General features: G+C 42.1%; 1 protein-coding gene across 2 annotated transcripts in view; it reads right to left on the minus strand.

Moving 5' to 3' along the window:
* The window catches only part of col17a1b (collagen, type XVII, alpha 1b), a 31,959-nt gene that overhangs the window by 2,138 nt on the left and 12,701 nt on the right, over positions 1-17,120 (minus strand). For both annotated transcript variants that reach the window (XM_010870130.3, XM_020047415.2), the window contains exons 18-53: positions 17,008-17,058; positions 16,799-16,825; positions 16,678-16,704; positions 16,487-16,540; positions 16,229-16,333; positions 16,014-16,076; positions 15,828-15,863; positions 15,643-15,696; positions 15,501-15,536; positions 15,305-15,340; positions 12,484-12,537; positions 11,057-11,092; positions 10,434-10,505; positions 10,256-10,282; positions 10,101-10,136; positions 9,984-10,019; positions 9,818-9,898; positions 9,690-9,725; positions 9,493-9,582; positions 8,186-8,308; positions 8,023-8,085; positions 7,842-7,901; positions 7,151-7,177; positions 5,869-5,928; positions 3,404-3,481; positions 3,238-3,285; positions 2,952-3,077; positions 2,351-2,473; positions 2,159-2,266; positions 1,942-2,073; positions 1,722-1,826; positions 1,475-1,636; positions 1,206-1,361; positions 597-845; positions 337-501; positions 102-182 (exon numbers count right to left, since the gene is read on the minus strand). In XM_010870130.3, coding sequence (XP_010868432.2) covers positions 102-182; positions 337-501; positions 597-845; positions 1,206-1,361; positions 1,475-1,636; positions 1,722-1,826; positions 1,942-2,073; positions 2,159-2,266; positions 2,351-2,473; positions 2,952-3,077; positions 3,238-3,285; positions 3,404-3,481; positions 5,869-5,928; positions 7,151-7,177; positions 7,842-7,901; positions 8,023-8,085; positions 8,186-8,308; positions 9,493-9,582; positions 9,690-9,725; positions 9,818-9,898; positions 9,984-10,019; positions 10,101-10,136; positions 10,256-10,282; positions 10,434-10,505; positions 11,057-11,092; positions 12,484-12,537; positions 15,305-15,340; positions 15,501-15,536; positions 15,643-15,696; positions 15,828-15,863; positions 16,014-16,076; positions 16,229-16,333; positions 16,487-16,540; positions 16,678-16,704; positions 16,799-16,825; positions 17,008-17,058 — 2,823 coding nt within the window. The remainder of the gene's footprint in view (positions 1-101; positions 183-336; positions 502-596; positions 846-1,205; positions 1,362-1,474; positions 1,637-1,721; positions 1,827-1,941; positions 2,074-2,158; positions 2,267-2,350; positions 2,474-2,951; positions 3,078-3,237; positions 3,286-3,403; positions 3,482-5,868; positions 5,929-7,150; positions 7,178-7,841; positions 7,902-8,022; positions 8,086-8,185; positions 8,309-9,492; positions 9,583-9,689; positions 9,726-9,817; positions 9,899-9,983; positions 10,020-10,100; positions 10,137-10,255; positions 10,283-10,433; positions 10,506-11,056; positions 11,093-12,483; positions 12,538-15,304; positions 15,341-15,500; positions 15,537-15,642; positions 15,697-15,827; positions 15,864-16,013; positions 16,077-16,228; positions 16,334-16,486; positions 16,541-16,677; positions 16,705-16,798; positions 16,826-17,007; positions 17,059-17,120) is intronic.

A 17,120-nucleotide genomic window follows, 5' to 3' on the forward strand; every position in this document is an offset into this window, starting at 1 on the left:
TCAGTCCTACCAGCAGCCACAGGAGGCCAGCCTCATTGGATTTCAAACCCTTTGCAGGATGCTGAATTCAAATGCATAACCATGTTGTATGACTATTGTACCTCTGTCTCCTTTGGGCCCGGGATACCCCATGTCTCCTTTCTGTCCCGTTCTCCCAGGAGGTCCAACAATAGTGCCGTGGGCTAGAGCAGTAGTCACAATGTCAAAGGATGGGAGGCAATGCTGCGTAGCGTTCCAGCAAATATTTTTTTAACAACAAAGCTCAGCAATATCTCTGGGTAAACATACCTGACATTGCAGTGTTAAACCAAACAGAGAACGTAACCGAAATCTTACTTCTGAAAAAGTCCATGAGGTCAGCAGTCACGTTGCCGTAAGAGCCAATGACACGGCTGTACCCAGGGGGTCCAGGTGGCCCTGGGGGCCCTGGAGGGCCATGGGTTACCCAGGAGCCTCCTTGCTGGTGACCCTGATGCAAGACGTCTTGCAGTAAGCCCTGGTCTGGAGGAGCAGAAGACAGGCTGTTTATATACTGTTTTATTTGTACCAGAAATGTTACAACTCCATAAATGTACCATTGGCAGTTATTCACTCACCCCTGATGTAGTCTGAGACTCTGAGGGCAACTTTGGAGTAGTCTATTGCCTCAGTCAATCTCACATTTTCACTCTTACGCCGCTCAAGCTCAGAATAGTACCGTGGGTCACCCTGGGCATAGCTCTGTGGGAAATTCTGAACACCACCCTGGATGTAACCAGGTTCTCCACGGTCTCCTTTTTGACCTGGGGGACCTCGTAACCCAGCCGGACCTGGTGCGCCAATGAAGGATCGCCTAATATTGTCACCTAGAAGAAAACAAGATTGTTAGCAAAACACTGCTATCTGTTCAGAAATATTATTACAACCCTCCTTGCTTCAGGTTTGTAACAAAGGTGTGTGCTAAAATACATAACATCACAAACAGAGAAAGTTTAAGGAATGTTTAAACATCTACTTAAAATTAAACAATGTGTTAAACATTCGCAGGTTCATGTTTCTTCTCTTGGCAATTAATGTTTTCCTCTTCAATGAATGTATAATCTTGGCGTACATACAATAACACTTTAAAAATAATAATAATAACACATTTATGTAAGGTAAATAAAAATGACAGATTTATTTTGCTGGGTGTGAGGAGGCAATTCTAGTTGGAGAGATTTACTCACTGCTGAGGTACGTCTGGACTTCTGTGCGGATGCTTTCTCGCTGGTAGTTTCCAATGCTTCTGCTATCTCCATAGGAGAGCACTCCCTGAGAATTTCCTGGTTGCCCCTGAGGGCCTGGGGGGCCAGGTGGGCCTGGAGGACCACTGATCCCAGAACCTAAGACAAGAAATAAACGCACCCAATGTTCAAGAAATCAAACTCATACACCTAATGTTCTGTTCCTACCGGAAACAAAAGGATGGAAAACATCTATGGTGAACCAGACTCACTGTGAATGTAGTGCTGGATGTCTTCTATCCTTAAACTCCCTGATCCCCCAGATGATGATCTTCCTGGGGTACCAGGGGGGCCTGGGGGTCCCTGGATCCCTGGAGAACCAGGAGGACCAGGGGCTCCGGCAGAGCGTGCAATCATTGCACGGAACTCTGAATCTGAGGAAGAGGAGGAAGCAGTTAAGATGTTTTGATGATCATAAACCCAGGAGAAACCCATAAACCCCAGAGAGTGATGTCTTACTTTGCATCAGTGAGGAGATGCCAACAACACCGCTGGGTGAACCAGGTAACCCTGGTGGCCCGGGTGGACCCGGAGGTCCAGACTGCCCACCAACAATTCCACGCTCTGAAATAACGCCAACCATGAAGGGTTAAGATTGGAGCCTGGTCCGTTAGCAGTTTTATCAAAATTACAGTTACCTGTCATGTCTGTGTTTTTTGCGGCAGCTGTCCCTACATACCATTCATCATTCTGAAGACGTAGGTGGCCACTTCCTGTGGATCGTAGCTTGCTGTACTGCCTCCTCTGGCTGCTGGTCCTGCCGGCCCTTGGGGTCCAGGTGGGCCCATCACGTATCGCCGTACATCATCCCCTGAGCCAAGGAATCAGTCAATTAATCAGCTGTACGTTGCAGTGGATTAGAGTCTGCTGAAGGACTTAGTAAAGTAAGTGCTCACTTTGTAGAAGGACAATGAGGTCGTTGACAGACATTGAGCTAGAGGCCCCAGGAGGTCCTGGAGGGCCTGGAAGACCCGGTGCACCACCGCCAAAGCCCGATCCTGAGCCTTAGACGAGACAACAAAATCGTCAGGCCCTTCCACTGGAGTAACAACAAAACAAAACCAAAAAGTGGATGGTTATCTTCTTACGCTGCAGATATGCGATGACACGAGAGGATATGTCCTCCACAGAGCTAGAAGATCCGGGGGCTCCCGGGGGCCCAGGGGGGCCACGGGGACCAGGTAGACCAGTGGATATGCTCTTAGCGTTACCTGAAAAAGACAAGTAGAACAGACATTTACAATGCCAAAATAAGGAAACACCAACATCGCGTCTTAATGTGACTGAGCACTAATTCTTTGGAGGGGAAAAGGTTCCAGCCACTCCACAACACATTCCATTGTTCAGTGTTTTGTTGATGGTGGTAGAAAATGCTGCCAATGCTAACGGCATTCAAACTCCCATAAGTGTGAAACTGGTTTAGATAGCCATGACATGCTTTAAAATGTAAAGTATTTTGTTACTGATGCGCATGTAAAATGTGCAACTACAATCACAGCAGGTTAATGAGATTTCTTCTGCTAGCCATTGCAGTCAAAATTATTGTTATACATGACCATGACCACACTGTAGAATGTTAATTCTTCAGCAGTGTGGAAGACCCTGCTCTCAAAATACACTGGCTCTCTCATTTACTTTAGGTGGGAATTCCTACTTAATGAATTATTGTGGAACGCTTTGAAGACTTACTTTGGAGATAATCATTGACATACTGACGTAGATCAGAATGAGAGGCTATTCCTGGGGTGCCTGGGTGACCGGGAGAACCTGGTGGGCCAGGAGGCCCTTGGAGCCCTTGGCTTGCCACTACCGCACCTGTCAGAGAGTATGCAATTAGACAGTCGTTTTAATTATATATACACATTTGTGATATTATCTGATGAAAGTAGAGCATATTGCTTTATAAACTTCGGTTAAATCTTTATCGATGTTTGTTTAATGTTTTAAGTGGAATACAAATTGTTTGTGTGTTCACCTCTTGGAGTGCCAGGAAGACCAGGAGAACCAGGAATTCCATTTTCGCCTGGGATATGAGAAGAACAACTTGACTGGATCTATCACATTTACATGTACCACAACCTTCAGAACTGTACAGGCTGTACAGTATTTTGTTCCTAATTAACCAAATGTTTATTGTATACCTTTGGGTCCCTGTGGTCCAGGTATCCCTGGAGCCCCTGGGGGCCCTGGTGGCCCCTGTGATCCACTGTATGATGACACTAATAAAATAGCAAAGCAAAGATTCAAGCACATCTCTGTGGTTTGTATTCAGATTTTCTGCACGTAACAATTTTTGGATTTGGCTCCATTGTACACACTGAATAACTGTAAATCAATCCCAGAAAACACAGCCACTGTGTAGCTTACCAAGTTGGGAACCTTCTCTGGAATGCCTTTAAATAGATCATATTTTCTTTGTACTTTCATGTTATAAGTCCACTGGAAATTTTAAGTTCCCAGGACTTCACTGAGAAACATACCTGTTTTCTCAAAACATTTATTTTAATAGTCCTTTGGAAGTTACATGATTGTCACAAGGAAACATTGGAACATGGGTGCAGTTGTCTGTAAGTTCACAGGGCGTCACTAAGAACCATGGCAGGACCTACAGTGGGGAGAACAAGTATTTGATACACTGCCGATATTGCAAGTTTTCCCACTTACAAAGTATGTAGAAGTCTGTAATTTTTAACATAGGTACTCTTCAACTGTGAGTGACGGAATCTAAAACAGAAATCCAGAAAATCACATTGTATGATTTTTAAGTAATTAATTTGCAGTTTATTGCATGACATAAGTATTTGATACATCAGAAAAGCAGAACTTAATATTTGGTACAGAAATATTTGTTTGCAATTACAGAGATCATAAGTTTCCTGTAGTTCTTGACCAGGTTTGCACACACTGCAGCAGGGATTTTGGCCCACATGTTCATACAGACCTTCTCCAGATCCTTCAGGTTTCGGGGCTGTCGCTGGGCAATACGGACTTTCAGCTCCCTCCAAAGATTTTGTATTGGGTTCAGGTTCAGCCACTCCTTAGTTGCCCTGGCTGTGTGTTTCGGGTCATTGTCATGCTGGAAGACCCAGCCACGACCCATCTTCAATGCTCTTACTGAAGGAAGGAGGTTGTTGGCCAAGATCTCGCGATACATGGCCCCATCCATCCTCCCCTAAATACGGTGCAGTCGTCCTGTCCCCTTTGCAGAAAAGCATCCCCAAAGAATAATGTTTCCACCTCCATGCTTCAAGATTGGGATGGTGTTCTTGGGGTTGTACTCATCCTTCTTCTTCTTCCTCCAAACACAGCGAGTGGAGTTTAGATCAAAAAGCTCTATTTTTGTCTTATCAGACCAAATGACCTTCTCCCATTCCTCCTCTGCATCATCCAGATGGTCATTGGCAAACTTCAGACAGGCCTGGACATGCGCGGGCTTGAGCAGGGGACCCGCGTGCGCTGCAGGATTTTAATCCATGACGGCGTAGTGTGTTACTAATGGTTTTCTTTGAGACTGTGGTCCCAGCTCTCTTCAGGTCATTGACCAGGTCCTGCCGAGTAGTTCTGGGATGATCCCTCACCTTCCTCATGATCATTGATGCCCCATGAGGTGAGATCTTGCATGGAGCCCCAGACCGAGGGAGATTGACCGTCATCTTGAACTTCTCCCATTTTCTAATAATTGCGCCAACAGTTGTTGCCTTCTCACCAAGCTGCTTGCCTATTGTCCTGTACCCCATCCCAGCCTTGTGCAGGTCTACAATTTTATCTCTGATGTCCTTACACAGCTCTCTGGTCTTGGCCATTGTGGAGAGGTTGGAGTCTGTTTGATTGAGTGTGTGGACAGGTGCCTTTTATACAGGTAACGAGTTCAAACAGGTGCAGTTAATACATGTAATGAGTGGAGAACAGGAGGACTTCTTAAAGAAAAACTAACAGGTCTGTGAGAGCCGGAATTCTTACTGGTTGGTAGGTGATCAAACACTTATGTCATGCAAATTAATTATTTAAAAATCATACAATGTGATTTTCTGGATTTTTGTTGTTGAAGTGTACCTATGATAAAAATGTCAGACCTCTACATGCTTTGTAAGTAGGAAAACCTGCAAAACCGGCAGTGTATCAAATACTTGTTCTCCCCACTGTATGTAGGACACACTCACCACATGAACATTACTGTTCAGTTAAGGATATCAAATGTTCCCTGGAAGACCTTTGTCTAGTTCCCTGTAAGTTCTTAAGATCCATATCAGGACAATATCAAGAAATACTTAGGAACTTACAGGGAATATATAGAAATATTTAGACATTAGACTCAATTATTTTAATTGTCCATTAGAAGTTGCTTTATAGTCCCAAAGAAACATTCTCATTGTGACCTTTGTGTAGTCTCCTTTAATTTCATAGGACATCACTGGAGACCGTGTCAGGACCTGTTTATATCATTCAAGACATTTATGTAACTAGTTAATAGAATTCTGGGTGAAAGTCCCAGGACAAAATTATTGTTGACTGTTGTTTAGTTCCTTGTAAGTTCACAGGATGTCACTGAGGATCATATCATGTAAACATCTGGAGCATTGTCTGAAAGAACTTTGTTTAGTCTCACCTCGTTCCAAGCCACCTGGTAGTCCTGGGCTTCCTTGTAGACCTGGCTGGCCTGGCTCTCCTACAAGAGAACGTAGGGCACAGGGATGAAGGACAGTGGTTACGCCAGATAGAGATGTACTGTTTACTGTTGGTTATTACTGGTAAGGACATTTAGTTAGAATCAAAAACATACTTTTACTGATGGTTCAAATAAAAAAGCTTGTAGTTCATTCTTAATTTCTGAAATAATCTATTTAACAGCTGGTTAAAAGTGGCCAAATCAATTGAGGCCAGGGGAAAAAGTGGAAAATTGCATTCAAAAAGTAGATCAGTGACTATTTCAGGGCAACATGAAAAACCTTGTTTTAATGCAAGCCAACCACTTAAATGTGAAGTATCCAGACAAGGTGACCTTGCAGTGGGTTTGGACCGGTTCAAACTAATTGATTTCAGTTTGTCCTAGAAAAGGCCAGCATAAACCCCTGCCCAAACCCACTCATTCAGCTCAGTCTCGCCATTCAAACTGTCAGTGAACAGGATGAATGTGACATTTTCACCTAAGTTATAAAAGCGTTTTAACAAATGTAAAAACTCTGTTCACGGTGAGGCCATCAAAAACACATTTTCCATGGTGAATGATGAATAATAACTAATTACCAAAAAACTGAATTCCTATTTATCGTGGTCATAAGAATTCTTACGTTATTTTCAATAAATTAAAAAAGATTAACTCCACACTAATTCCACCACACTATTTATTATACGGTTATAAGTCTGTATGTTATATTTATAAGACATTATAATTGTACTGTCTCTTAAAGTTATTCCAATAATTTCAAGCCCTTTCCCCCTACTTTTGTTGAAACAGAAATTCAACGAACAAAAATAAAAAATATTTCATGAGTGACTTAAAAATCACAGAAATTTTCTCGTGTGCAAATGAGTTTACATCCCTGTTAGTGTTAATATGTCCTTTGCCACATATCTATCTGCCTGCACTGTGTGACACATCAACAAGATGATTCATTTAAACAGCATGATCATAAGACCGATGTCCCCAGACCTAGAGATACACTACTGTACTCTAAAATATGTAGCTTTCTCACACAACACAGCGCCAAAGACATGTCAAGCCTCAAATGAGCGTGCAATTGGCGTGCTGACTATAGGAATGCCCACCAGAGCTGTCGATAGAAAGCAGTCCAAATAACTTGTTGGTATGGAGGTGATACCTAATTTCCTCAAGACAGTCGCTGATGAGACAGTGCTCTTTGTGGGGGGAAGGGGGGGGTCCCACTTACCTTGGTATCCTCTAAGTCCAGGGGCACCTGAGGAAGTAACCAATATGAAAAGATATGTTTAGATATAGAGCATAGGACTACACTGTTAATTGCAATAAAATCCCATTAGTATGTATCGAATCCATGAAAAGTATAGTGCTCTTTGGATGAGCATAGCCAACTATTTCTTGTTAATAAATGAATGTACAATACACATCTTATAAAGCAACAGTTCCTAAAATGACAAATATACTACAGTGAGCTACAAAGGTATTTGGACAGTGACACAATGTTCCCCCTGAAATGGCAGGACTATGAACCACTTACATACAATATATATATTTTTAGTTACATTCCCAATGATTTTTGATTAGATTACAAAGAAAACATTTTAAATGGGTTTGTGCAAACTTTTTCAATGGAAATAAACTTTTAAAACATCAATTCAAAGAATCACTTAAGAAGCATTTTGCATTTGATGTAAATCTTTGACCAAAATGTCACACTGTCACATCACTGTAGAACTTTCTAGTTCAAAAAGGGAACCATTTTTTTATTTCATTTCATCAAACTTAATGTTTTAATTATATTATGTTCAATGATGATATCCAAGTGTAGAAACAATGGAGTGATGTAATATATTGGAAGTATGATTTCAATCCCCTTGCTCGTGCAAATGCTGAATATGCTGTATAGGGCATTAAAAGCTTACCAGGCGATCCTTTAGGCCCGGGTGCCCCAGGAGGTCCAGGGGGTCCAGCAAAGAATGTTCCTAAAAGATTGATAACCACATTGCTACATTAAAGCCCAAAAAATCTCAACAGAAATGGAAGATCATTTCTGTAACTTGATTGGGTTATGGATTCATTGAGTTTGGTAATGTTGTTATGCACCTGAATTGGGTACAAAGCTTCCTGGTTCTCCTTTCTCTCCTTTTGGACCAGGTCTACCATATCCTGAGAAACAGAAGCGCCAGGAAAATTATGAGATGACCTCAAGACTCAACATTTTGCCAAATATAACCAATAAAATGAAACTACCACTCCTCAAGTTTACCTGGCTCTCCTGGAGGTCCCGCTGGTCCAGGGGGCCCCCGTTGGGATTCACCTGGACGTCCAGGATTGCCGGGGGGTCCAGGGGGACCTGGTAATCCAGGAGCGCTGAACTGTCCTGTATATCCTGGAAATTAAAATGATATTATCTTTGCTTGAAAATAAAGTGGGCAGCGTCTTTCTCCCAGTTTGAACCCGATGTCTTTGCCAGTGAACAATGGCACCAAGACAAACACCAGACGTCCTGACATCCCTATCGATATTGACATTGCACTGTTCAAGAATGCATTCTATGCAGACACAGTACACATGAATTTGATCCTTGTTTTGAAGGTAGGTCATTCAACACACTATACGATATTGCACTCTGAAACATGATACATACACACCTGAAATGGCCAATGATATCATCACTTCACAGCTTTCATTCCCTATTTCCTCTGCTCCTCATCTCATTGAGCAGCATGATTGACACCTCACTTCAGAATGCAATATTTTAAAGCTTTAAGGACTGCTAGGTCACTACTAAGGAGCATCAGCTGAGTCCCATGTGGTTGCCAGGGAGCACCAGTAAGGTTCAGAAAAAGACCTTCCTGTCAGTCACTCTGAATAAGGGTGTTTGCTAATGACAAAAAATTTGAGAATGACATTGATACTATATCAATATAGGTGACGATTGATTGTGACAAGATTCGAACGCGGGGCCTGTTCTGCGGCAGTTTGCTACGCTATTTAACATGGGATAGCGTAGCGGTCGGTCAATCAGTCCACTCACTCACTCAAGTTAAAGACATTCGCTCTTCTTGGCCTGGCTCCGCTTACGCGGCCCAGCGAAAGGTGATTTGCCAGCATTAGTTCACGAAAAAGATCATAGACCATGGGGATCTGAGGATGGTGGAACACCAGGTGGGTTGTAGCCTCGCAGTGGTTTAATCACACATGCAGACTTCAACCAACAGTGAGTAGTGCAGACATAAGAAGTGCCTGAATTAGGATCTGTGCTGCTTCTCGTGTGACACAGTAAGAGCGTAATTTACAAATGATGTAGAGCATGAACCTACAAGTCAATTTTAATAAAATCAACGGTACATGCAGTAACAACTGGAATACCTGAGGCACAGCGGCCAGTTCGGACCACACAGAGTGGGTCCAGTGAAAAGAGACATTGAGTTAGGGAATCAAATCAGCTGTTAAGGCTCAGCATTCAGATGGCAACATTTCCTTTGGCTATGTCAGGCCTATGTCAGGCCTATGTCAGGCTGCAAGTTCAGAGTCAATGAAATGATGAAGAGCCGTCTTATGAGTACTTACTGGTTTGCACTGATGTACCTGCCTCTCCCTGGAGTCCCTGGAGTCCCTGAAGTCCCTGGTCACCTTTCTCCCCTTTCTCACCTTTAGGACCTGGGAAATGTACACGCATGGCCTAGTATGATCTGGATTCACAACCGCATGTACCATATAAGACCAGGAAATAAGCTATCCACAGATCCATAGAAGGCCTGACTTACCAGACTGTCCAGGAAGACCAGCGGGACCGATTGGGCCTGGGAAGGTTGACACGTTGTTTTAGGAAATGTTGCTCATAAGGTAGAAAGTACATGTCTATAAGGTTAAGCAGGAAGTCTCTGAGTCTGACCTGATAACCCTGGAGGTCCTGCAGGGCCGGGTGGTCCGGGGCTTCCCGGGGGGCCGGGGATGGCCACAGAACTGGATCCCCCTGAGGAAGCACCACAAACACTATTCACACATATACTATAATCTGGTTTACAGCTATGGGCAATGCATCACGGCAGCCAACCTACCTGCATTGATGACTCTTCCGTGTTCTCCTGTCTCACCTAAAATAAAGGTAGACAGTCATCACAACTTCATAGTTAAAAGACTAAAAGGCTATCTATACTAGGGAATAATTATTTTACCCTTGGCTCCTGGTTGTCCAGGGTTCCCTGGCATTCCTATAGTGGGAAGAAATTGTCAGTGGTGAAGTACATGACAAGACTGATAAAATGGCTTAACTTAAGCTTTTACCATAGTAATTATGTTAATACCCTAAACACCATCTGCGACAACTTACCTGGTGGTCCTTGAAGCCCAGGTGTTCCTTGGGAGAAAAAGCAGTGAGGATACATTTTAATCTTCTCTGTCAAGTCAATACAATGTGATCATTTGATTTAATAAGCCACGTCAGGAGGAACAGATATGTGAATGACAGGGATGTTTCAGGGAACTTGATCCATTTTCTAACAATGTACCTGGTTGGCCTGAGTCTCCAGGAGGCCCAGGTGGACCTCTAATCCCTGGTAACCCAGTAGCTCCCTGATCACCTGAGGATGACATCATCATTACCACTGAGATAATCACATAATGAGCAGATCCTCATGGACAGATTAAAGAGTGAGAATCTGTTTAGGGCCCTCAGAGAATGATACATTTCCTACTAGGAAATTATATTGTGTTTTCATCATTGAGGTTTTGGACAAATGATGCTTAAACGGGGCCATTGATTTTCACCATTGAAATTATCCGCAATTTCTAATAGATTCAAAAACCACAAAGGTCAAAATGTTCTATAACATAAAAGTAATTGAAACAAAATTGTCTTGATAACACAGTGGAAATTAGTAAAAGGGGAGGGTTTGGTAAAGAGTTTATTTAAGGGAAAAGATATTGCTTGCTTCCTTTGCACAATTCTTACCACAATTATAATTACCATTCCTAAGAAATATAACTAGAAATAATTACTTGTGCAAAACATTTTTTTATTCTAGATAAGTGAGTTTGGCATTTACACACCATTTAAATAAGTCTACACAGCATACACATGTAAATATATTTTTTTCAGACTCAATGCACATCATAATATTATTCACTCTACCTCTTTGGCCTTTGTCACCATCAATTCCAGGAGCTCCTAGAGAATCAGATAAATGTATTAAGAAATGTCAAAGTTGTTACAGAGCAATTGCTCATCATTGCACTTGCAATACAACTGCCAGGTATGTAAAAAAAAGTTTCACGACTGTAAATGGAATTCCCTTTCTTAATTTAATAAACATAATGACAATAATTACTATTGCCAAGTAAAATCAAATCTTTCAAAGAGAAACAATCAATTAGTGAAACAATGTGTGTGAAATGAAGTTTGCTAATGGATCAAGATATACAAATGTGTCTATGTTGATCCCAACGTGCTTTGAAACACTGACTTTTGGACGGGGTAATACGAATATCTATGCCTAAGTTAGACGCGTTGATCTACCCGAGCACACCCACATGAAGTTTTATTGGTCAGTAATGATCAGGTTGTTTCACATGCTAGTCTGGAAAATGTTGGGTTGAGCAATCATGGTGCAATCTGGTGCACTTTTATTTTCGAAATGGCAGAAAATAATAAAATACGTATCTGCATGCCTAAGTAGGGTTGCCACCTTCCATGCCAAAAAATAAAGGACGCCCCCCAGCTCCTCAGGGCCACAACGGGCCAAAGGGTGGGGCACCAGTGGAAGTAAATCATGAGTTAAAACGTTGTTTCAAGAAAGCATTTAGATTTGTACTTAAAGTTTGAAGTGCTTTATGAACAAGGAACATTGAAAATACGCTAAATGGGTTGAACAATTTAACTTTAAATCTACCCTTTTCCTCAACCCTCTTCCAAAGTCATATGTTTATTAGAAAGTCTAATTCAAAAGACAATTTGAAAGCCTAAAATTATTTCTTTGTTTGTTTTTGTGGACAGCAGTAAATAGTCAACAGCTTTCTCTCTTCCTCGCTGTGTTTTTCCATGTGTACTTCTTATCCCTCTTTGCAGCACTGAGTAGCTGTTTGTCTTTCAAAACGCTGCAAGAAACAACCGTGACAGTAGCCTATGCACCTGCTCAGACAGTATTTGGCACAGAAAAGAGACCCAGGCTCAGGACTCATCCTAAAATAAATTTGCTGGCCTTACTATTTCCTGTTTTATTTTGTTAATTACTGGGTATGGGAAGTTTATGAAAATACTGTAAAAATCGTGTCCCGTATTTATTAAAAAACGGGACACAAGATTTAAATGTCAAATACGGGATGATTCCGTATTTTACGGGACGGGTGTCAACCCTAGGGCTGAGGGCGCAAATGTCTTTTACAACCGCTCCGCTTGATATAGCACCACCATGTGGCCAACTGACATATTGCATGGAAGCTTGTGACCATCAGGCCACCCTTCCAGGTCTTACCAACTCATGGGAATGTTGACTGCTTTAAGTTTAAAGCTGTAGAATGAGTTCGGGGAGAGTTCTAGAGAATGGGTGTGCTGTTACTTACCTGCAGGTCCTTTTGCTCCGGTTTGTCCTGGCAAGCCTGGCAGTCCTCGTTCACCTGGGGACAAAGACAGTTGATTGGACTACAATTCTGGCAACACCACATGCCGCCCACTAAAATCCAGGGCATTAGAAGGTAGATGGTAAAAGCACTTCAGATCACTGATGGTAGACGGTGCCATCAGTTGTCTGAAGTGCTTTTACCACTAGATCATCCATCAGCTTATATCAGGCCTCTGTTTGAATATGCCTGTCTAACATTTTTATTTCTCACAAAACATCTATGCAAAGTTGACATACATGGTATGTGTGCAGTGTAATTGAGAATGTCTTCACTCATAGAGATTGTTTAAAAATGTAAATAATGCATGGATCTTATGTGTTTCTTCCAATACAAGGACAAGTGACAAAGTGTGATCAGGTGGGTGTCTGTTGTTATCTTGCATAGAGGGAGGAGAGCACCAAGCCATCTGGCAGAGGATGTTGAAACGATTCCAATGCCCTGGGTTTGGGTTTTGGGTTTGGGCAAGAGGCGGATCAGTGGTCACTGGAGGTCAAACACGGGAGGAACTTGCATTACATGACAACCTTGTGGAACTGATTTCCCTAAGGATTCAATGGCGAGGAATATGGTGAATGCTATTGGATTTTTAGCACTGGTGTAAGGAATCATTTGGCCATCTAAATCACTTACAAAATATATATAAAACATAAAAAATATTATTTTTGCTGATTTTGTAAGCTGGTCGACCAAATATGTTGATGTGAGTGGGCTGCAAATATGGGATTTTGCCATTAATAAGACATGTATTGTTCTCACTGCAGGCCTTAATACCTAAATCTGTTTGTTTATTTCATCTTTGGATTACTGACTGTCCAAACAGCACATTACATGTGACCCATAAATTGCTGGCATGGCAACACTACTTATGATACTTGTCACATTCTCCTGCTCAGACACTGCATGAATCAACCAATGGTTGTCATGAATGCCAGAATGAGACAGATGCAGAGATTCATTGTCTATCAAAGTCTGTGGTCAAGACTCTGACTGGACCCTTCAGGATCTCTCAACACGCAATTTCAATACCAGGATTTGGCATTCAGAATTATTATGCTTGTTTTCCTCTGACTTATTCCTGGGGTTTGCTCCTTCCATATTTCTTTTGATCCTCTCTAATTCCCCAGCACTTTCCAGTGATAGCCATGACATGATGCTACTACCATAACATTCAGGGTTCACTGTGTGCTGTATTGTATTTCATCTTGAGTAGCAAATTATTTTGCTGTGTTGTCTTAGTGATGCTTATAAACATTGGTTTTGCTACAGAGAAAATTGAAGGACAATGAATAGACAATATCTGGGATGAGAGGGCAGGTACATCTCTGTCCATTGTTCTTCAACAACATTGTTCTTGCACGTGCAGAGGGGGGGCGGAGGGTGCTTGAGCACCTGCCCCTTTGCCCCTTGATGCCCAAAGTGCCCTTTTGACAAGGCAAAAAAAAAATTACAAAATTATTAAAGGCCCTTTTGTGAAGGCCTGCCCAAATCTAACTATTAGTAAAATTAATGAATAATAATTTATTCGTAAATAAAATGAACCACATGATGACCTTTCACCTGACGACCTCATCCTGACCGGGATGATTTGCCGCACGCGCGGTTTTCAATATCGCGCACACGCACTACTACCAGAAGGAGAGGATCTTCAATACCGCTGCTGCTGGTAAGTGCTGTTCTCAGCGAAGCGGTGTGTGTACTGTACAAAACAGGCCACGTTGATTTTGAATAATGATGATGTCCTAGACAGAGTTTACTATAACAGCTATTCTTTACTATTCTGTATAACAGAGAAGAAAAAGCCTTCAGATTGGGACAACTTAAGACACTTCAGTTTGTAATTCCAGAGTTATTAATAGGTCTCTCTCTCATCTTCATCTGCTTATCCGGTATCGGGTCGTGGGGGCAGCAGCTCCAGCAGGGGACCCCAAACTTTCCCGAGCCACATTTGCCAGCTCTGACTGGGGAATCCCGAGGCGTTCCCAGGCCAGTGTCGAAATATAATCTCTCCACCTAGTCCTGGGCCTACCCCGAGGTCTCCTCCCAGCTGGACGTGCCTGGAACACCTCCCTAGGGAGACGTCCTGGGGGCATCCTTACCAGATGCCTGAACCACCTCAACTGGCTCCTTTTGACGTTATTATAACTTTTGAGTTATTAATAAGTGCAAAGAAAATAGTTTTTTTTAACTTTTGACCTTAAAATGGTGTTTTCTATTCTGATTATTTTTCAAAACTGCATAACAACATTTGCTGCCATGTAAATACAGAAGCATCCATATCGATACACATATCAGAAAGGAATGTTGAAGTCTCTGGAAGAGGTTTGTAGTAGTACAAAAATCTAATCCTACCCACACAAAGATCATTACCATCCTTTTCTATATCGATATTAATAATATCATCAATGAGCCTTGGCCGCCCATGACCCTGTCGCCGGTTTCCTTGGACCCCTTTTGATAAGTACTGACCACTTCAGACCAGGAACACCCCACAAGGGCCGCAGTTTTGTAGATGCTCTGACCCAGTCTTCTAGCCATCACAAAGTCGCTCAGATCCTTATACTTTTGCCCATTGTTCCTGCTTCTAACACATCAACTTTGAGGTAAGAATGTTCACTTGCTGCCTAATATATCCCACCCACGGACAGGTGCCATGATAATCAGTGTTATTCACTTCACCTGTCACTGGTCATAATGTTATGACTGATCGGTGTATAAAGTGCACAGGTCAGTTTTCATTGCAGTTTTTACTTTGTATACACACCTGAGGGACCCCAAGGTCCTTTCTCACCATGGTCACCTGTAATAAAAATGACAGTTATGACATTTGACCGGCAGGATATTACATGGAAAGAATACATGTTGTTTTTTTTGACAAATGCTAAGCAGTTACTCATGAATCTTTTATTAAAGATAATGTCATTGTTTCTCTGCACTAACAAAAAATGCTTAAGACAAACCTTTGATTCCCTGTGATCCAGTGGAGCCCTTCTCCCCTGTTGTGTAAGAAAAGGTATTATTGAACAAAATTCGACTCCTTCATTTATTCAACCACTGATCAGTGGATCACTAGGTCACACACAGCATGACAAAAGGACACACCTTTTGCTCCTGCCGGTCCAGAATCTCCACGGAAACCTTGAGGACCTGGTTGGCCTAGCAGCGTATATACAGAATTATGTTTTAGCCTTTCAGTGCATCTTGTGAGAGCATACCATCTTGCATAATTAATTTCAAAATTCCGACGTTAAGATTCAACCCTGAGTAAATAATTGAGGGATACTAACCTTGTAGACCAGGCATACCCGGAGCCCCAGACGAGCCTAAAACAGAGATTAAAAAGAAGATAGGGACATGCTTGACACAGTATATGAAATCTACTACATTTTGAAATAAACTTGAGAAACACCATTTTGTGTGACCACTCTCAGTTTCACATTGGCAGTACAGTGAATCGTTCCTTTTCCACCTACCTTTGGGTCCAGCTGGGCCAACTGGACCAGTAGGACCAATCGATCCTGTATTACCAGGAAAACCTATGAGGACAAATGCAAAAGGAAGATCATTAAACTCCATTTGACCTGGTAAATGGGTGGTGATGGTGATGGGCGCTCCATGCTACATATAGATGTGCAGCCTGGATCTGAAAGACAGATGAACCAAATTCCAGTCTGATTGTTCACCCTACCTCTATCTCCCTTTTCTCCGAACCCTGCTGGTCCTGGCTCCCCTCTAGGGCCTGCAGGACCCTCTCGTCCCCTGGGACCTGGTGGTCCCTCAGCTCCATGGTCACCTACACACACAAAAACACACATAGTTTTAGTTAAAACTGTCTGAATGGATCTCTGTTAGCTTATTGATGAAAGCTGGTTAGGAAATTATTATATAATATGTATAAATGATCCCATACACGTATGAACATTCATATTTGTTATTGCGATTGTACCTGCACTTCCCTTTTGCCCTTTGGGTCCTTCCTGTCCTGGCTGACCAATGAAACCTGGAGGACAAGTCAAAGGTGAAAGGTTAAAATGGGTTACTTAAATAAAGTTCTAAAATGTGCACTGTACTGTGAGTAAAACTAGTACTGAACCATCTGAATGGTAACTCATGATGCAACATCCCTATTGTCCATACCTGGTGGTCCAGGGAAACCAGTGTCACCTGAAACAAAACAAAACATAGTTATAGACTGAGTGACAGGAACAAGTCAAGAATTTAGAAATATAGAAAAGTACATTTAAAAATGGTAACTAACCTTTAAGTCCATGACTTCCTGGATCACCTGAAGCACAGCAAATGGAATATAAAGCATGAGCCAATAATAGGGAAAGCAATGAGAAACAATCGATCCTTACAGTCTTGGTGTAGAGACAACTTTTTGGATTTTGTTCCACAAATCAATAGTCTCTGTTCTGTACATGCAAAATACAACTAAAATATAAACTTTATCACAGGTGATCTTACCTTTAGGTCCCTGCTCTCCTCTTTCCCCCTTCATTGAAGAGGCGTAAAGGTCTGTAAAAAGGCAGAAATATTCAATGAACACGCAGCACATGTACCATAAAACATCAATGTGT

Source organism: Esox lucius, chromosome 6 (genome assembly GCF_011004845.1).
Source record: "Esox lucius isolate fEsoLuc1 chromosome 6, fEsoLuc1.pri, whole genome shotgun sequence".
Classification (NCBI taxonomy): Eukaryota; Metazoa; Chordata; class Actinopteri; order Esociformes; family Esocidae; genus Esox; species Esox lucius.